At 36.7% G+C, this 21,124-nt stretch overlaps 1 protein-coding gene across 2 annotated transcripts; it reads left to right on the top strand.

The window, feature by feature from the left end:
• The first annotated feature begins 955 nt into the window (after window positions 1-955).
• On the top strand, window positions 956-19,598 carry rwdd2b (RWD domain containing 2B). 2 transcript variants are annotated; one of them, XM_051925754.1, is made up of 5 exons: window positions 956-1,052; window positions 5,253-5,475; window positions 5,574-5,641; window positions 15,473-15,832; window positions 16,965-19,598. In XM_051925754.1, exons 1-5 carry the CDS (start codon window positions 1,030-1,032, stop codon window positions 17,200-17,202), a joined length of 912 nt encoding a protein of 303 aa, XP_051781714.1. In that variant the 5' UTR covers window positions 956-1,029; the 3' UTR covers window positions 17,203-19,598. The 2 variants fall into 2 exon arrangements, with proteins under 2 accessions (XP_051781714.1, XP_028646298.2); XM_028790465.2 differs by lacking the exon at window positions 956-1,052 and adding an exon at window positions 1,490-1,640.
• The last annotated feature ends 1,526 nt before the right edge of the window (window positions 19,599-21,124 follow it).

A 21,124-nucleotide genomic window follows, 5' to 3' on the forward strand; every position in this document is an offset into this window, starting at 1 on the left:
GACATTCAATATTCATTTGACATTCACTACTGATTACAAAGCTCCATAGTGGTGAAGCTCCCAGGATGGATGGCATCCAACAAGATTTACTGAAAGACTTTGATATTGTGGGGTCATTTTGAATAAGGTGAGTCTTCAATACAACATGGAACAATTCCTTTACACTGGCTACTGGTTCCTGTTTTCAAACCACGGGACAAGAGAATGTGTTCAGTTTATATAGAGTTAAACTCTCTAGCCTACACTGAAAAGGCCTATGCTTTTTTAATGAAACTTGACATCCAGGAGGACAGTTGTAGATTTCCAACCTGTTTGTCCAACAGTGGACCAATTGTTTTTCATCCATCCATCCATCCATTTTCCAACCCGCTGAATCCGAACACAGGGTCACGGGGGTCTGCTGGAGCCAATCCCAGCCAACACAGGGCACAAGGCAGGAAACAATCCTGGGCAGGGTGCCAATCCACCGCAGATTGTTTTTCATTGCATTGATATTTGTGAAGTCATAAATATTTAGAAACCTGTCCTACGTGGGCAATGTAGACTGGGAAAGAGGTTATAATCACATACTCCATAGTGTCTTGTGGAAGGTACTCAAAAACAATGCGGTTCCAGGGTGCTTGGTGTATTTGTATAGCACAGGTTGTATTTGCATATTTGTGTTGAGTTTGTTCAATGGTAACCTTCACCAAAGATGTGCCTTGTTTCTGCTGCTCTTCATAATTTTCATTGACAGGGTATGAAAGTGCAGCCATCTTTGCTGTATCAGTATAATGTTGTCTTTTTGATATTATCACACAGTCATCTGTGTTGCTCAAATGAATGGTTTACAACTGAGTATAATGCAGTTGGGATGGTGATTAGCAGTTTTTAAATTTGAATGCATGAACCCGTCTAGGAAAAGATTGGTTTGATTTATTCAGATATGAGAGGAGTATCATGAGCAGCTGTGCCATATGAAGGAGTTGGAGTAGCTCAGTGTGTTGTTTGCTTAGCTTAACATTTTTTCATTGCAGTAATATCAAGGAAATGCAATGGAAACTGTATTCAAGGTAAGCACTTTTTTGAAATTAAAAATTCTGTTCATAGGAATGAGACAAGAAACAGCGGAAAGGTAGGAGGGATGATACATGCGGGCCACTATGGGCTGCAGTCATCTTTAAATTTAATTGGAATAAACAGTAAATGGGGATTATAAAGGTAGCTGAAGTTTCGAATGGCACGAAGTGTCTGAAAAGAACGAAGTTTGAAAAAATGATACAGACGGGCAGGCCCGGTCTTAGGTATTATGGGGCCCTAGGCGAAAGGGGGGTCCAGGTGCCCCCTGAGGGGGGCTCCGCTCTGTGAAATGCGTTAAAGTTAGACCAAGGAGTCGATCCGGGGCCCTAGGCGGTTGCCTACTTCGCCTATGCCTAAGGCCGGGCCTGAGACGGGACTGGTAACAAATTTAACGGACTATTTTAAAAAAACGTAGCAACTTCAAACGGAAGATGGCAGTAATACGACACAGAATGATGTGAATCCGCCAATGAAAGTGTTGGCTCTAGAGTATCTGCGTCCACTTCCGCGTATACTTCTAACATTAACTGTGTTTATGTCTAAATTTAGAATACGAAGTTATTCTTGTTCATCACGCGTTGGTAAGGTTTAGTGTTGTCTATATTCTTTTCTACAAGCACGTGTGAACCAGGCGACTTAAACTTTCTGTTAACTCTTTCTTAAACATAGTCATAAATGTTTGTGCTGTTTGGAGATAACATTAATGGAGTGAATCTTTTAATTGAAGTAATTCTTTTATCGGACATGAAACGTTACGTGAATATTGTCTTATTTATTTATATTACAAAGTTAACGAGCGCGTTCAGTGTTTGCTTCGGAGTTAAGGCTAAATGTCAAGTCATGGTTTTTGGTGTGTACCTTGTACAATGAAGTTACTACTTGCAGGTCTTCTGAGAACAGTTGTCAGCAATACAATAAAATAAATTGGAATACATATCGTGCAGCATACACAGTTGCCGTCCGATGTCGGAGTCTGGAGCCGGGATTAGAATTTATAAATCTCGATTTAGTAAATAACCGAATTGATATTTTAAATGTTTGTTTGATAGGCGACTGTTGTTCACACGTGAGGCATCTCTCATAAGTAAGTGGCTCAGTGCCGTGTGCGTGTGTTTATAAACTACAGAAAGTTGAAACTGGCATTGTAGAACTATGTGTCAATTATGTATTTCCCAGCAGACGTATGTAATAATATTGTTTAATATAAATGCAAAGAATTATTATTATGTGTTCAAGTACTACTATTTTTTAATGTGAACACACAACTTATCTTATTTAAATATGTTCTAAAACAGTGGTTCCCAAACTCAGTCCTGGTAACCCCCTGGGTCTGCAGGTTTTTATTCCAAATACTTAGACCCCTGGCCTGATTAAATGAGCTGTTATTTCACAGTTTCTGTTTTTGGGTCGGTGAAGAAATTACAAAAGTGTTTTTTTTAATTTTATTTTATTTTTTACTTTGTATTAATGTTCATCCTGATTTCCATTCTGCTTTTCATTATTCACAAATTAGTGTGTCTGATGCTGAAGCAGTTGCAGCCCTTCATCATTTACTGTGCCACTGAGCGTTAAGCATTTAAAGCTATATCAAAATTAGAAATATTTCTAAATGTCTTGTGATGTAAAAATCATACCGCTGTGCTTTTCTTAACACAAGATAAGAAAAGAGAAAAAAAAGCCTAACTAAATGAGATCCGTTATTATCACTGATTGTGAATCTGGTTGGAACAAAAACCTGCAGCTACAGGGGGTCCCAGGACTGACTTTTAGTTTTAGAGTAGAATCTAAAAAATCCTTATGTTTAATTTTTTTTTAATTGGTTTCATTGAATAAAATAAAGTGTTTGCTATCAAACATGATAGTTATTTGTTATGAGGTGTGATTTAGGAAATTAATTATACTTAATAGTACATTTGCAGTGTACTTATGTCATATAGAGTATTAAAAGCATTTAATAGAATTTTTCGATTCAACTGCAACATACTTATATGGTAGTCTTAGCTTTGAGATTAGTGTGCTGGTGTAGGTATGCTTTTTTTAAATATTTTTTTTTTTTAGTTTAAACATTAAGTGCCTCTGGAAACTTGGTATATGTGTTGTTTCCTCCCTTAATGTGGAAGATTGTTTAGATGTCTTCATCATTTTCAGGAAGTAAATGTGTGTGTACAATGAAAATACAAAATTTCTAGGAAATAATAAATTGAAATCTACTTACAAGCATTTACTTAATTAAAGACTATTTACATTCATTATAAACAGTATACATTTCAATGTATATTTTATGCATAATATAATAGTATATTTCATTATAAAAGATCTGTGTTTTAGTATCCTGTATGTATACAATATATGTTGAAATACCATCTGTATAGAAGGTATATTTTTTAAACAAAATGAAGTATTTGGTAACATATTTTGAATGCTTTATCCAACAGCTATATCCAATTTTTCATTCACTATCAAACGTGTAAGAGAGAAAGAAATGACAAAGTACAGTATAAGATAATCATTTATAGACGGAATGACTAGCAACATTTTAGCAGGTATGTTTGTTTAGTAATTGCATCAATTGTTCTAATTAAGGATGGCACTAATGAAGAGAAGCTACAATGCTGAAAAATATTTTTTTATTTTTTTCATCCATCCATCCATCCTCTTCTGCTTATCCGAGGTCGGGTCGTGGGGGCAGCAGCTTGAGCAGAGATGCCCAGACTTCCCTCTCCCCGGCCACTTCTTCTAGCTCTTCCGGGAGAATCCCGAGGCGTTCCCAGGCCAGCCAGGAGACATAGTCCCTCAAGTGTGTCCTGGGTCTTCCCCGGGGCCTCCTCCTGGTTGGACGTGCCCGGAACACCTCACCAGGGAGGCGTCCAGTAGGCATCCTGATCAGATGCCCGAGCCACCTCAGCTGACTCCTCTTGATGCGGAGGAGCAGCGGCTCCACTCTGAGCCCCTCCTGGATGACTGAGCTTCTCACCCTATCTTTAAGGGACAGCCCAGACACCTTGCGGAGGAAACTCTTTTCAGCCGCTTGTATTCGCGATCTCGTTCTTTCGGTCACTACCCAGAGCTCATGACCATAGGTGAGGGTAGGAACATAGATCGACTGGTAAATTGAGAGCTTTGCCTTACGGCTCAGCTCCTTTTTCACCACGACAGATCAATGCAGAGCCCACATCACTGCGGACGCCGCACAAATCCACCTGTCGATCTCATGCTCCATTCTTCCCTCACTTGTGAACAGCACCCCGAGATACTTGAACTCCTCCACTTGAGGCAGGATCTTGCTCCCAATCCTGAGAGGGCACTCCACCCTTTTCCCGCTGAGGACCATGGTCTCGGATTTGGATGTGCTGATTCCCATCTCAGCCGCTTCACACTCGGCTGCGAACCGATCCAGAGAGAGGTGAAGATCACGGCCTGATGAAGCAAACCGGACAACATCATCTGCAAAAAGCAGTGACCCAATCCTGAGTCCACCAAACCGGACCCCCTCAACAACCTGGCTGCGCCTAGAAATTCTGTCCATAAAAGTTATGAACAGAATTGGTGACAAAAATTTTGTATTTTTTGTGTAGGTTAAATCAAACTTTTTGCAATTTAGGTAATACTGTAAAGCACATCACTTTCATATTCTCCTGCTGGTAGTGTAGTATTTTTCCAGTGAAGCAAAATGAGCAAACGAGCAGCTAGTATAATGCAGGTTATCACAATAGTGTGCATGACACTATTATGTTCCATCTGATATTACCCTAAATAGGTCTATTAAAAGATAATACATTGTATATTGTGATCTCAATTCTATTCAAAAAGTTTTTGAAATTATCTTTTGGTATAATATAAGTAGCTGTTATAGCCAAAACAGAGAATTTTTCAGAAGTAGGATGTTAATCCATGATATATTTTTGACATTCTGCATTGAGAGAGAGGTGTGAAATGCCCACTTTTTATTTGAACTAGATCTAGTCTGTCAAAGGCGTGGTGGTTGTCTGAATGTTGAAAGACAAAAAGAGCACCTTGTCAGCCAAGGCTGTTGATTTTCTGAAGATAGGAAAACCTATTTTACCACTATATAAGTAGTGGTAAGTTTTTGGCAAGAAGATTTCAGCTTGTGTGACATTCTTGCAAAATGAGCTTAGTGTTGCATTCTTAAAGTCATAATGTTGAGTACTGGCCCTTCTAATTTTGTTCTTCAGTCTGACAAACTGTAACATGGCTAATTGCAAAGAAGCTGAAGCCCAGCTTTCTGAGATTGAACTTCTTCTGAGTATGTTCCCAAATAAGGAAGAGCTTCTTTTAAATGATGAGCTGGCATTAGCAGAACTACGGGACTTCTGTGAGGGAAAAGCATTTACAACTCCATCTTCCAGGGTACACTATACAATACAGCTAAAGCTAGAAACTGAAGCTGATGATGTGGTAAGCATTTGTTTGTCTTTACATTTTGATTTTTGCATTTGATGAGTGACACATTTCTATTAAGCAGGTTTAGTCAGTCTTGGTGTGTTTTCTTTTAGGTTGTTGCTTCAATATCCTTCACTTACCCTTTGAGGTATCCTTCAGTTATACCAGAAATTATTGTCAGGTAAGTTGCATTAAATATGACTATATGTTGGTTTTCTGTAATATCCAGCTTGTTTTTGGTGTTTTCTACTCCATCATCTGCACATTTTTTGATTTTTACATATCAGGCAATGTTTTTTTTCTTCAAGTATTTATTTCTAATGGATTTTTCATGTAAAGCCTTTCACAAGTCTTGTTCAAGGGTTCAGTGAAGCACACACTGTGCATTTTTATAGGGTCAATATAGAGTTCATTAGAATCCCTATTTTTTCATTACTTTATAAAGTACAATATTAAAAGGTATCTGAAATTTTGAAGTATTTATGCCATGATGGCATCAGATTTCACTGTGGAATTCAAAGAAACAGTAGACTGCTGGTTTAAAAACATAAACATTATGACTTAACAAACAATCAATTTTAAAAAACTGTCTTAATTTACACTTTTATATCTTATACTGTCTGCTTGTCAAACTGTGGTACTGAAACACCACAGTAGCTGCAGATTTTTGTTCTAGCTACTTTCTTAATTAGGAGAAGCTACTGCTGGATAATGGAATAGTCTTCTTTTGCCATACATTTAATGAACTTACTTTTTAAGATTCAGAACTTCATTCTTTTATCCCTTAACCATTGGATTCAGTGTTCTTAAGCAGTTCTCAGAGGAGAATTATTTTTACCCTGACCAGTTTCATGATTAGAAACAAATTACTGGTGTTAATTAAGCAGGTTATTTAATCCACTGGCCTGTAAATGTTGTCATTCTGCCATGCAAGATATTTCTAAACCAAAGCATGATAAATATTTTTCAGACTTTCACTATTTTCTTTTGCATACATTTTATTGAGACAGATGTGATGGATAAAAAAGGTTCAAATGCAATGAGATTAGCTAGTCATCTGTTGCCTATACTTGCATCCCATTATTGTTTGGCTGCTAGTTAGGAAAAAAGTAACAAGGGTTCTGAATCTAAAAAAAGTCAGTTAAAATTAAGGCAAAAGAAGTAAGTTCCATTAGTAACTGTAATTGGTTGTCAGTTGAGAAAGTAGCTGAAATGATACACACGCACACATATATATTTATATTATAAAAGAAAAGACAAGAGAGGTGTGAAAAGGTTTGGAGTTCTACCCCGTATACTTGAAATTTTACTTAACTTATTAACAAAGAATAGTCTCTCAGGCCACGGGACTGTTGGGGAGAGGGATCTGCTGGGCATTTATATGATGGAAGCAGTAAGAGGCGTGTCTTTGGAGGTTGCCGGACGTGATGTCAGAGGAGGAAGTGGAGTCTGTGGAGGAACCACAGGAGCAGTTTCCCTTCTGGGGATCTGTAGGGGAAGGAGAAAGGGGTTGAAGGGATGCACTAATATTCTGTCTTGCCATACATCATTCAGTTAAACCTTTTGACTATCTCCCATTTGCATGTGCGTGACATATATACTGAATATATATGTGTGTGTGTGTGTGTGTGTGTATATATATATATATATATATATATATATATATAAACAGTACATTTTACTATAAAACTGTATAGGGCAAGACCATAGAACATTAGAGCATTAGAAAAATGTTGACAAGAACAGCCCATTCTCCAATCCTACCCAGTTAATTCCTCCAAAACAGCATCAAGTCCTATTGTCTACCACACTACTTGGAAACTTATTCAGTGTATCTATGGTTCTTTGTGTGAAGAAAAAACTTCCTCATGTGAAAAAGTTCCCCATAACAAGTTTCCAACTATGTCCCCATGTTCTTGTTGAACTCATTTTAAAGTAACGGCCTGCAAGTGTACATAGGCTATATTTCTTTTCAAAATGTTCTGTGTGTGTTTATATACATATATTGTATAGTTAACAGATATAGAGCCATAGAAAATGTTGAGAAATCAGTGGGCCTAAGTTGAATTGTAGGTTGGTTGGTGAAAAAGTAGCCAAAAGAAACCACGTGAGGGTGCTAAAATAGCAAAATAAAGATGTGATCTGTCTCAGAGGCTGGTAGTCAACAGACAGTGACTTTCTAGTCCTGTGTGATTTTACGTGGCTGCTTCCTGGAAGTGGGCGGGTCTTGGTGATGTGGACCTCAGTTCCATCAGTGTCTTCCGGTCAACTGAACTACGAATTCTGTGTTAACAAGTATGCCCCCTCTCCACTTGGGGTGGTATTACTTACCTGAGAAGAGCCATGAGGTTGCCTTCTAATCACAGGTGTGTGACAAAATATATATATATGTACTCTATACGAACCACTGTTATTTGCTCAAAAAATTAAAGGAACACTTTTTAATCAGAGTATAGCATCAACTCAATGAAACTTCTGGGATATTGATCTGGTCACTTAATAATAATAATAATAATACATTTTATTTATACAAAGGCACCTTTCTGAGCACTCAAGGACACCGAACAAACAATAAATAAAAAGCACATTATAAACAGAACTTAAAGTACCAGAAAATATAAAAAGTTAAAACCAAACAAAGCTATTGAAATCATAGAGAAAAAGCCATTTTGAACAGATGGGTTTTAAGTTTACATTTGAAAGTTGAGAATGATTCAGTATTTATAAGCTCAGTAGGTAATGAAGTGGCAGAGGGGATTGTTAATCAGTTTCAGCTGCTTTGGTGTTAATGAAATTAACAACAGGTGCACTAGAGGGGCAACAATGAGACAATCCCAAAACAGGAATGGTTTAACAGGTGGAGGCCACTGACATTTTTTCCCTCCTTCTTTTCTGACTGTTCTTTCACTAGTTTTGCATTTGGCTACAGTCAGTGTCACTACTGGTAGCATGAGGCGATACCTGGACCCTACAGAGGTTGCACAGGTAGTCCAACTTCTCCAGGATGGCACATCAATACGTGCCATTGCCAGAAAGTTTGCTGTGTCTCCCAGCACAGTCTCAAGGGCCTGGAGGAGATTCCAGGAGAGAGGCAGTTACTCTAGGAGAGCTGGACAGGGCTATAGAAGGTCCTTAACTCATGATCAGGACCAGTATCTGCTCCTTTGGGCAAGGAGGATCAGGATGAGCACTGCCAGAGCCCTACAAAATTACCTCCAGCAGACCACAGGTGTGAATGTCTCTTTTCAAACAATCAGAAACAGATTTCATGAGGGTGGCCTGAGGGCCTGACGTCCTCTAGTGGGCCCTGTGCTGACTGCCCTGCACCATGGAACTCGATTGGCATTTGCCATAGAATACCAGAATTGGAAGGTCCACCACTGGCGCCCTGTGCTTTTCACAGATGAGAGCAGGTTCACCCTGAGCACATGTGACAGACGTGAAAGAGTCTGGAGAAGCCGTGGAGAATGTTATGCTGCCTGTAACATTGTTCAGCACGACCGGTTTGGTGGTGGGTCAGTGATGGTCTGGGGTGGCATATCCATGGAGTGATGCAGAGACCTCTACAGACCAGACAACGGCATCATGACTGCCATTAGGTATCACGATGAAATCTTTGGACCAATTGTCAGACCCTATGCTGGTGCAGTGGGTCCTGGGTTCCTCCTGGTGCATGACAGTGCCCGACCTCATGTGCTGAGAGTATGCAGACAGTTCCTAGAGGATGAAAGAATTGATACCATTGACTGGCCCCCACATGCGCCTGACCTAAATCCAATAGAACACATCTGGGACATTATGTTTCAGTTCATCTGATACTGCCAGGTTGCACCTCAGACTGTTCAGGAGCTCAGTGATGCCCTGTGCCAGATCTGAGAGGAGATCCCCCAGGACACCATCTGTCATCTCATTAGGAGCATGCCCCAACACTGCCAGGCATTCATACAAGCATGTGGAGCCATACAAACTACTGAGTATGATTTTGAGTTTCTGCAATGAAATTTCGGCAAAATGGACTAGTCTGCTGCATAATTTTTTCACCTAGATTTTCGGGATGTCCTTGAATTCAACCCTCTTTAGGTTGGTAATTTTCACTTCCATCAAATGATGTGGCATCCTTTCATTCCTAACACATTACCCAGTCTGTATCAATATAGATATCCAGCATGATTTTTTTCCCATTGAGATCTCATGTGTTTTCAAAGTATTCCTTTATTTTTTGAGCAGTTTTTATATACACATGTGCAGTTTATACAGTGTATATATCCACTAGACCTCTGGTCCTCAAATAAATTCATATAGAGCATACTGTATATACTTTAGGTTGATATAGAGCAAGTTGAAATTTCCATTTTTGCAAGACAATTTTTTTTTTCAGCATGAAAAAATACAGCTTCTAAATGATCACATTGATGATGCAACTTTACAAAGTAGTACTCATTTGTCAACATATATTTCTCTCTTGGTCTCGTTCTTGCATTCTGTATCCTGTATTAAGAATTGTCCATGATGCGCCTGACGTTCAGCAGATGTCACTGCTTTTCATTATTCTTTTCTCCTATTCTGGAGTTCTTTGTCACATTCAATAATCAATAAACACAATACTTTCACTTGATTATGAATTTGGAAGATGTATCTAGCATGTTCAAGGAGATTATCAATAGATGGTCTTGAGGTTTGAGCGTTTTATTACAATAAACTTATCTTCCCATCAGTAATACACTAAGCAGGTGGCAACACATTTCTTTTTGCCATGTCACTTTGTTGATCACTTTAGTCATCAGATGTCGCCGGTTTTCATTTAACTTTTTCATACTAAGGATTTCTTTATCACTCTAAATCAGGGGTGGGCAAAGTCATTCCTGGAGGGCCGCAGTGGCTGCGGGTTTTTGTTCCAACCCAGTTGCTTAATTAGAAAACAATCCTTGCCAATAATTACATTTCATGGCTTATTAGTGCTTTAACTGTGCTATGTCAAGTCATTCTCATATCCTAGATTTTTTTTCCATTCTAAGGATATCATCCAAATACTTTGAAGTGTAAAATGGATGGGTAATTCTCAATCCTTCACTTTTTTCTCTTCTCTTTCCTTCCAAGTATTTAATTAAACCAAATAGTGCATGATAAATACACACAGGTGTAAAGGGTAACAAGCAAAATGGATAACTGCTGGTTTCTTTTGTCATTTGCATCTTATTGCTAATAAGGATCAATTAAAAACAGAGAATGCAGCTGTTTAAGACTTAAATAAGCAATAAGGGTTCAAAATCTTAATGAGGGAGACAACTAAAATGAAGCAGAAGTGTTTCTAGAGCAATAAGTGCTTCTTATTAAGCAATTGGGTTAGAACAAAAACCTGCAGCCACTGCGGCCCTCCAGGAATGACTTTGCCCACTCCTGCTCTAAATGATCAATAAACACAATACTTACACTGAATATGTATGCACTGTGTACTAGAGGATTATCAAAAGCACAATAGATGGGCTTGTGCTTTTAATACATTTGGACCCCCTGTCACACGCATTTCTTTTTTTTTCTTGTGCTCACATTCTGTATCCTGCACTTGACACTCAGGAGATAGCACAATTTTCTTCTTCCTCCTCCTGTTCTGATTTGCCTTATCATTTCATTGACCTCAGTGGTTTGCTTCATGCTCAGTAGATGATGCTGGTCTCCTTTTTTATCTCCTTTTTTTCCATGCTGTCACTTTGCCATAAGAAACCCACAAGTGTAGGTCAGTTTGGCAAGGTTGCTGGTACCTCACATTTTGTGCAATACAAGTATGTATCAGCTCATAATCAAGACTGAGATCAAAGTTCTAGCATCAGTAATTTGCAAGCAGTCATGTGACAGATGGACAGACCTTAGCATTTCCTGATAAATCCATAGGTGAACATATAAACTCCATACAGACAATCCTCAGGACTCCAGTCCTGTGAATTAGTAACTGCTGTACTGTGTTGTTATATATATTAATCCATACTTTGTGTAAACTTTATTAAGTACATTTGCTCATTAACTCAAATAGATTGTTCCTCCAAACAACCAATATTGTGGCTAGAGCCCAGTATATACAGAATGCAAACATGTTTATTTCAGTTAGACAAGAAGCATGATCCTGAAAGACTTTTTATGTGAATAATGGTTAGTGCCAGACATGGTTCCAGAATTTCAGAAGCAGCCACATTCCTGATCCTGGTTTTTTTTTTCATGCTTTGCAGTCACTAGAATGTATAAAAAAACATTGTAAGTGTCGCTTCTGTTGGCAAAAATGCTTTATCAATGAGGGAGGTATGAGTGGAATTGCCAAAATCAGGCAAGTTAACAGAAATGTATCAAATACTCAACAGCAATTTACAACAGTAGTAGGCCAAATGACGTCTTTGAGCACACAACACGTCAGACCTTGTATTAGATGGGCTGCTACAGCAGAAGGAATGCCAGGTTCCCGTATTGTTATGTAAGAACAAACAGGAGCTGTGCCTTTAGAAGCAAAGGCTATGCCTTTGCCCACCCTCACCTTGTCATTAGATCAGCATTCAACACCACATCTACACTCTTTATGTAAACACCAGTCACACTAACTAAATTTAACTAAATTTTGCTAAAATTTATTCATCACACCCTACATCTTTTATATACCCACTTCCACTTTGGATTGGGTTTCTCCTAAAACTTCTACCGCATATACCATTTAACTATCAACCCACCTCTTTCACATCTTCTCTGCCTTTGTCTTCAAATATCACTTAAGTTTTTTCCTGCATTTACCTTAAGGTCTTTTGCTTTCAAACTAGCTTTCCATTTCAGTGTCCAGTCTTTCAGTTCTGCTTGAGTTTCTGCCATCAAAATGAAATTATTGGCATATATGAGCTTCCATGGAAGTCCATTACACACTTCTGTGATCACCACCTCCATCATTATCATGAAAAGCAACAGACTTGGAATGAATACTTAAGTGTAGCCTCACCTTCACCTCAGTGCTTGCACTGTCCACATCTGTTGTTCTAACTAGTGCTTGTGCTTCCTCATACATTGATATCACTGCACAAATTAACCATTTGTTCACACCTAATTTTCCCAGTGCCCCCTCGCCACCTCTCACAGCACCCAGTCAGAAAACTTCTCCAGATCTACAAATGGTGCAGCTTCACACCTTTTGCCTGATGTTTTTTCTGCATTTTTTAGCATTGTTCTCATTATACAGGCATGAAACCAAACTACAGTTTTCACCAGATCTAATTCCATTCTCTCAACCCATCTTCATGACATGCTCCAAAATCTTTATTGCTTGATATGACCCACACCCAGTTGGATTTTTGTTTGCTTAAACAGCATGAACCTGTGAATCCATTCACAGTGATAGAGCAATATTGTTGGGACTGTTTTATTGGAATACATTATGCCTCTTGGTATCAATGCAAAAGGCAGTGAAGTAAATGGGGAAGGTTCACTTAACTAGTTTTAGGTGAATTATAATGGTGCAATAGGCTTTTGGATGTCTGTGAGGGCTACAGAAGCATATGCCAACACATACTAGCAAAAGGTTTAAAAAAAAAAAATACATATTATTGCACTCGCAGAGTCCCAACCTTAAGGGTACTGAAGTGGTGGCATGGGACTGGTTAATTTTATTGTTTTTTGGTGCATCTTTTTTTGTTTCCAATCTGTCTGTGTAGATGCTTCACACTTTTTCTTCCATCAGGAAGATAGAAACACTTTATAAATAGTAATAAATCTTTTGTTGTTTTTATTATTTCAAGATTTTACTTTAAGATTTGTTTTGATGCAATGAGGTGGTGAGTGAGCGCACAGGAATTATTGTTATATTCAGCAGCAGTACTCGTAATACTCTTATTATGGTCAGCTGGCCAGATGTAATTTCCGGACAATATTCAGCAAATGCTGTAGTAAATCTCTCCAGAAAATCACACATATGTATCACATGATTACTACTGATCATGTGAATTCTGTCATTGCCACAGTCTTCGCATTACCCTGCAGGAAGTATCCATTCCAAAACCAATGTCACAAAGCATTCAAAGGCAGGTCTTTCATGGTACTTGATAATTATACCTTATAAAACACCACTTTCAGGCAATTCTGTTTGAACTTTATACAGAACAGTAGCAAAAAGATATTTGGTACTTGTGTACTAAACGGATGGACGGCATGACAAAGGAAAACGGACGTGTTTTGATGAATTCATACATTTATTGGGATAAAAAAAAATATATAGAAATTTACAGAAATTGGAATATTATAGAAATACATACGTACAATTGGAACTTATTATTACTGTTTTCCCGCTCTTGTTGAGCTTCTCATGACAGAATTTTTGGGGTTGGAGAGGTTTCACTGCCGTCCGTTTAGTACACAAGTACCAGATATTTTAAATTCGATTTGTGTTAGAATTATGGAAACACTCCAAAAAGTGACTAACAAAAATGACTTCTTTACTGACCAGAAAAATGGAAATGAGACAGTATGGTTTCTAATGGGGAAAGACTACCTGTATTTTGGTATGTACAGTGCCTTGCAAAAGTGTCCTTACCAGTCTCTGGATTTCAACAGATACATTCCCATATTCCTCCAGTAAATTATTTTTTATTGGTAACCCAAGTGTTCTAGCAGTTTTATATTTAAAGTCAAAATAAATAATTTCTCAAAACTTTGTTTCTTAAAAAGTAAAAACTAGATATATACTGCTTGCATAAACTCAGTATGTTAAGTTGGATTAACTGTAAAGTAAATGCAAAACTTCATAAACTTCGGTTACTTTGGAGTAAAGCTTGGTTTTTGTGATTTTTGCTGTCCCATTATCATATACCCCAATGAAGTTATTCAAATTCCATGAAGTCTATATTTTAAATTGCATGAACAATAATGTAAAAAAAAAAAAAAAAAGTTTTCAAGTGATTCTTGTCTTTTATTTTGGTCTCCCATCACACCACACAGTTGTTTCCATTCCATGAATCACTGACATGAAATGTTCCTTTCTCTGTAAGTAGGGCCAAACAGTACGTAAATTAATTACCATTGGCTGAACAGTTTTGCTATGATAGCATGGTCTTGGTTTTGCCCCAAACCCCCATTTCAAATCAGTTTATCGACAGGGCTTTTTGAAAAGCCTTACAGTCTATATTTTAAATTGCATCAGTAGTAATACGCATGCAAAATTTCTCGAAGTTCAACTGTTTTGGAGAGATGCATTTTTTTGCCCCACACCATTACAAACACCCTTCCTGATGACATTTTTGAAATTAAATCTTTATTATATGTTACATACAAACTTTAAGATCAACTCATCCATTTTGGAATAATGCACAGTTTTTGGGTTACACCCCACCACCGCCATTTCAACCCCACTCGCCAATGAAATTTTTGAAACAGAGTTGGACCAATGCAACCTAAATGCAAAATTTTGTGAAAATCGGTTCCATTGTTTTTTTGTATGATTGGCAAAGAGAAAAACTATGAAAGACACACTGGGTTTTATGATTTTATTTATATAAAATATGTCATATCTGTGATTATTTTGCAATATTGCACTTTATTATGTTTATTAGTTTAAACTTTTTATTCTAAATTCTCTTTTTGCCAACAAGTGCCCTGCTGAAATGCCTTCATTATAAGCACTTAATTTCTTTTGGAGTAGGTATTCATTCAGCATGCTACCAGAAATGCTTTTCAGTTCTTCACAGGATGAGACTCTGTCATTATTTCACAAGACCATTACCAACACATTCACTGCTATAAGAAAACAGTATACAGTACTGTAATTGCATAGTCTATTTTTTGATTGTTGACTTTATAAAATGTTTTCTTTCAATAACTAATTTAAAGGCCACTTCATATTTACTATGTTATTATAAGTTTTATAATGTAGAAACTGTACACAGTGTTTTAAGGTAAACCAATAATAAAATATGTGGAGAATGCAATACAAATAAAATGTCTTTTTATTTCTATGTCCTTTTTAATATTTATATGTATAATTATTTATTTTAAGGTCACCCGCAATTGGCAGAACACAGCAAACACAGCTGCAAACAGCACTAAACACTTTCTTGAATGACAGTTGCCATGGAGATGTTTGTGCTTTGACTGCTCTTGACTGGATCAAAGACAATGCCCCTTCTTTTATTATTAAGAAGCCTTTAACATCTGACTCAAGTATCCCAGAAACGGCTTTGAGCTGCACTTTCACAAGACTTTGGATCTACAGTCATCACATTTATAACAAGCACAAAAGAAAAGATATTCTAGATTGGTCAAAAGAACTTGAATTGACTGGGTTCAGCATGCCAGGAAAACCTGGTATTGTGTGTGTAGAAGGGCCTCAGGGTACCTGTGAGGAGTTTTGGGCAAGGTAAGCTAATTTGAGTTATGAAAACTGCATGTTACTCTACACAGATTTGCCAACATCTTTGATCAACTGTGTGTTTCTGACTACTGGACTTGATTTCAACAGATATATTTTGAGTGATGGCCCATTCCTAATAAACCTAGAACTTTGGCTTATGTGCAAACTACTTTAGGTTTTCTGTTCCTGATACACTCATGCTGACTTGTCTGATGTCTCCAGTCATTACACATGCAAAGCCTTTTTCATTATCCCTCATCCATTAAGGTACTTGCCATCTGATGAAATTTGGCCACCTGTTGTAAATATCCTCTGTCTGAGCTACTTTTTGATGTTGCTGTTGTGTGTATGTGCGTGTTTGCATGTATATTTTGGACAGGTGAGGTTTAAAATTTTTATTGCCACTTAAAAAACGAAAGAAATGCCATTTTGGTGAAAGCTGTCAAGCATAGTGCTGGGAATATCATGTTCTTAGGTCTGTGAAGCTGGACATGTTTATCTTCTTAGGTTAATGTTAATATTTCTACCTATTAACATAACTTAATATTTTATGAGTAAATTATTTTGTTTCACATAGTATACAGAGCATTGTAGATCACCTTGTTCAGGTCTGGACAGTAAATAACACCACATACCCTGAAAAACTTTCATAGTTTGCTAAAGGTGAACACCTAACTAAGAAATACTGGAGGAAGCACATTTGTAAAGCCAATAAGTGTTGATGAAGATGACAAGTTTTTCCTCTTCCAGAATATCTGCTATTACTTGTTTTTTGTGATATATCTGCTACTGTTTTGTTTCCTTATATGCTCCAGAACATAGATAGCAATATGACAAAGTAAGAAAAGAAATGTGTATTCTTTATTAAAAATAAAAGGAAATTGTGATGATATAAGCAGATTATTTAACTCTAATTCAGTTGTTTCTTTTAAGCATCTAAAGTTTTATCTATCAGTGGGTTTTAAAAGAAAAAAAATGTTAGGGCCACTAACGATTGAGAGTGGTCTAGCAGTAGAATGTCACAGCAGCATTGTTTTTCTTTGTTCATTAAATTAAAATAAATAGTTGGTAGATTTTTAGATTAAAAATTTGCTCAATTTTGGGAGTGTGTCTTTTTTTTTTTTCTTTTCACCTTTAGGTTAAGACGACTGTCGTGGCAGAGAATATTTATTTGTCATAGAGAGGACATAACTTTAATGGAAAACGGAGAAGAAGATATGAAAGAATGTAGAAGGTTTTCTAATTTTGAAGAAGCAATTTTTGATGTGTCTGGAAAAAGGAGTCAACATATGGACTTGGGACAGTTATATACTTTTCTAAATGAAAGAGGTTGTGGAGATGTGTTTAGATTGTATTTTAAAATTGGTGAAAAATAAATACCAAAGCATCATTCTTTGTTTACAAATGACAATATGATTATTCCAGTAACACTACAAACTGATTTTACTTATGGTTTTACTTTATTTATAACATACTGAATGAAAACACTTCCATTTTTAAAGGAATCCCTGTATGTATGATTATCAAGTCTGTATGATGAAATGTATTTTCTTACATCGGTGTAACTAGTAAGCAGGATATTGCATGACTATAATTATGAGTATTATGTGAATCCTAGTGAAAGGTTTTGAATTTGGCCTTACTAGGCCTGAGCTCTTTATCTTAACTTGAAAACTTTTTTTTTTTTTTAAATTTCTGTAATTTTTGAGACTAATGTGGAATTGATGTTTTATAATATTTTTATTTGCTGTTACCAATTACATTGTATTGTGCAGTCTGTGGAGTGGGTTTTTGTCCTAACTAAGGGGCTTTGCCCCCTGCTCGCTTCACTTGCCAACCCCTTAGATTCGCTCCTCCGAAACCCCTCTTAAATGGTGATACAATGGCAAACAAATAGTTTTGTTTTTTTTTTGTTTTTTTTACCTCCTTTTTTGCTCGATCAGTTGCTGGCTTGCTGCTGCTACTATGCCACGTGATCTGCATCTCATGTGGCACTTCAAACATTTTAAAGCCAGTACAGCAGCTCTCCTTTTTTTCTCACTTGCCTTGTCTCTCTTCTCCCCCAAACATCCTCAAACACTATTCGATCTCTTTTTGCTGTTCAGTTATTTCACCGAGTAATATTTTCCGTTTCTTTGCGCTAATGCAATCTATACTATCATTTTTTTGAGACTTTCGAATTGTCCTACTTCCACTATCTCTAACCTTCTCTGCTTGTGTATCTCACCAACGTTTTTGAATACTTTACGATGTTCTACTTTGTCTTTTTCCAGCCACAAATTTTTAAGAGATGAGAACACTGGAAGTGTGTCTGCCAAAAGCAGTCCAACAACTGAGAGGTTAGATGACTGTGGTCTTGTTTGAAAATGGTTGTAAGTAGGATGTGACTTGACTGACTTGGGGGATGTGAAAGTGTATCTCTTCAAAAGATCACGTCTCGTCCCAAGATTTTTTTTATAATAGAGAGAAATGTAAACAAGTATTCATTTTTTGCAAAACATTTTCACCTTTGGTTTCTGAACAAAAAATGTTATTTAAATATACAAGCCCCCAAAATAATCTCAGTAACCTGCTTGAAAGGTTTTTTATTTTTATTATTTTTTATTCTCTTATCAATTATAGCAAATTAAAATAATGACAAAAAAGGGTGTGTCTTGTTATAATTTTTAATGATTTCAATGCATATTGTAAGAAGTGCAGCTGAAATTTAAAGAAATAAATACTGGTCCTTTTATATTGAATAGATACACACTCTAGATGAACTGCCACAATTTTAAGATTCAGTTAAAATTTGTTAGTTAATAGGAAATGATTTCCATACTTTGATTTGTACTGGGTGTCCCCATTTTTTAAACAGGAAATTGTATTTGATAGTGAGGCTTGCCATACTGTTATTGTTAAATCTAGAATCCTACTGGAGTAATGAGTTGTTAGCCATACAGTATGCATGTTTCTGCATCTCTTGGTGTGATTTTATAGAAATGTGCCTGATCACAGTATTATGAAGCAAAGTTAGGCTGGAGTATGATGACTTTTATGTGAAGTATTGCCCAGGTAATGAAGGAAGGGGAAGAATAAAAGTGACAGTACACTATAGCAAGCCAGTGGTAAGTAGTGATTTCAAAATAGGTCAGTAGGGCAGCAAAGTAGTTAAGGTCAAAGTGACTGGTTACCTTAAACTAGTGTCAGAAACAGTAGCCTGCCGTGAACAACGTCTGCCCACCATGATTTCCAGTACTGTTGTAGATAGTCAACCATAAACAGAAGTGTTTGCAGGAATACAAATAGCTAGGTGAATTTGTATTGCTTTCAAATGTTGACATTTTGCCAGATTAAAGACACTGTTGAAAAATCACTAAATAAAATGTATTCATGGGAGGTGGAGCAAAAATGGACCACATAAAAAACAAAAATAAATATTAATAATAAAATGGTTTTGAAAATCAACAATTAATGAGAATAAGAATATATAAAAGTATAAAGTTATGTGCCTTGTAAACAAAAACATTTTTTCTAGGGCACTTTGAAATTGTAGACAATGTGTGAGAATCTTGTAGTGGCATTGAGGAATAGAACAAAATTAGGGTGGGAGACGTACTAAGCAGGTTTGTTATGTTACATTTGGATACCAAATACTATTAAATCTGACATCATAATTAACTCTGTAAAACAGGCCCTGGTAACTAATCAGACTTAGCCTATTTTATTTCATCCATTGTCCCACCATGTTACTGCATCCCACATTATTGGGATTTTTTTTTTTTTTTTTTTTTTTTTTAAAGAGCTTAGTCTGTACCTGTATTAAATGTCTGAATTTTTGATTACTTAAATTAATTTAAGGGTGCATGAACAAATTAAAGAGACATCAATGCTATCCATTTGCCAGCATTTTGATTTCAACATTCTGCAAATGCACTGTTATACTGTATGTACTATAAATTTGATACTGCATCATAATGCAGTACATATTAGATGTACATATTAGAAATAAGAAAAACGGATAGGGTATTGTGGACAGAAGTTGGAGGACAGCTCAAGTTAGCACTTTTTAAGTCTCTTTGCATGATAAAAGCTATTGGAAAATGACAATGAACACTCAGGCTATTTACTTGGCTTTTGACTTGAGTGGCACAATAGGAATTTGTTGCCTGGTCTCTTTCCATGTGAAGTTGAGAACTTTTTTCTCTCACATACCAAAAGATATACAGGGCTGGAGACTATAAACTGACCTAAGATTTGTTATTGCCTTTCACCCTATGATCCAGTAATGGAAATGGCAGCTTTAGAAAATGCATGCAAAATGGACTTTGAATCCCTTTCTAAAAAAAAAATCACTAAAATTCAAAATTTTTTAAATATTCTCTTCAAAAAAAAAAAGTAAAATTATAGCATACCTTAGTTGTAGGAAGTGAACATATAAGAGAAAGCCAAATGTGATTCACAATGACGTGGTGCTGCCAGCCTTGCATTTATTTGTGATGCCACTTTTAAGTAACTACAGATCCATGTGAAAGAATATAAAAAAATAATGTACAAAAAGTTAATTTTTAAATAGTATTGATTATTTGTTAAGCATATAGTGGGTTCTAATAAATGTCCGTGCCAGATAAACCGTGCCGACTGCTGGCCACATGGTTAAAGCTATACTCATAATCAGTAAAAATGCCATTAAACTGCATAGAAACACTGCAGATTTAATGAACCTGATGAAAACTAGTGAGCTTGCAAAGGATTTCTAGACAAACTTTTCACTGTTTAGTCACAAGCCTAAATCCTTCTGGTTGAATATGTTCAAGCGTTTGTCTGGGTACCCCAAACCTTTCATATCAACACAAAGAAATGAATACTGCAGTGGCTGGTGACTGTAAACTGGCCTTTTGTAGGTGTTATAGTGTGCCCTTCAATAAACCCAATGCAGTCAAAACAGGTACCTAGTAGGTCCCTGTGAATATTAGCCAGATTAGATGGGCTCGGGATATTGCTGGATAGTGCTGGTTGGCTTACTATAGCAAGTCTTCCTGATATAGTCTCAGACCTTCAATGTAATTTCCTGATATAGTCTCAGAACTTCAATGTAACTTTACAGAAAGTTACAACGAGATACACACAAATGCACTAAGAGGAAGGACCACAAGCTATAGAAAATATACCTGGAAAGAGGTTGATAGAGTGGTTATTTTATTAATTATTTAAGAATCTTTTCCAAGTATTTCATACTAATTCACCGTTCTGATTATTGTTAAACTTTAATGTGTTGATTGTCATCAAGAAAGCAGTTCATTTATAAAATTTCAAATA

Source organism: Erpetoichthys calabaricus, chromosome 4 (genome assembly GCF_900747795.2).
Source record: "Erpetoichthys calabaricus chromosome 4, fErpCal1.3, whole genome shotgun sequence".
Lineage (NCBI taxonomy): Eukaryota > Metazoa > Chordata > Cladistia > Polypteriformes > Polypteridae > Erpetoichthys > Erpetoichthys calabaricus.

Excerpts from the sequence above, each read along its gene's own strand:
- rwdd2b (XM_051925754.1), top strand. The coding sequence starts at position 1,030 with ATGCAATGGAAACTGTATTCAAG. Across the intron at positions 1,053-5,252 it reads CAATGGAAACTGTATTCAAG|TCTGACAAACTGTAACATGG; the intron begins GTAAGCACTTTT and ends TTTGTTCTTCAG. Across the intron at positions 15,833-16,964 it reads TGTGAGGAGTTTTGGGCAAG|GTTAAGACGACTGTCGTGGC; the intron begins GTAAGCTAATTT and ends TTTCACCTTTAG.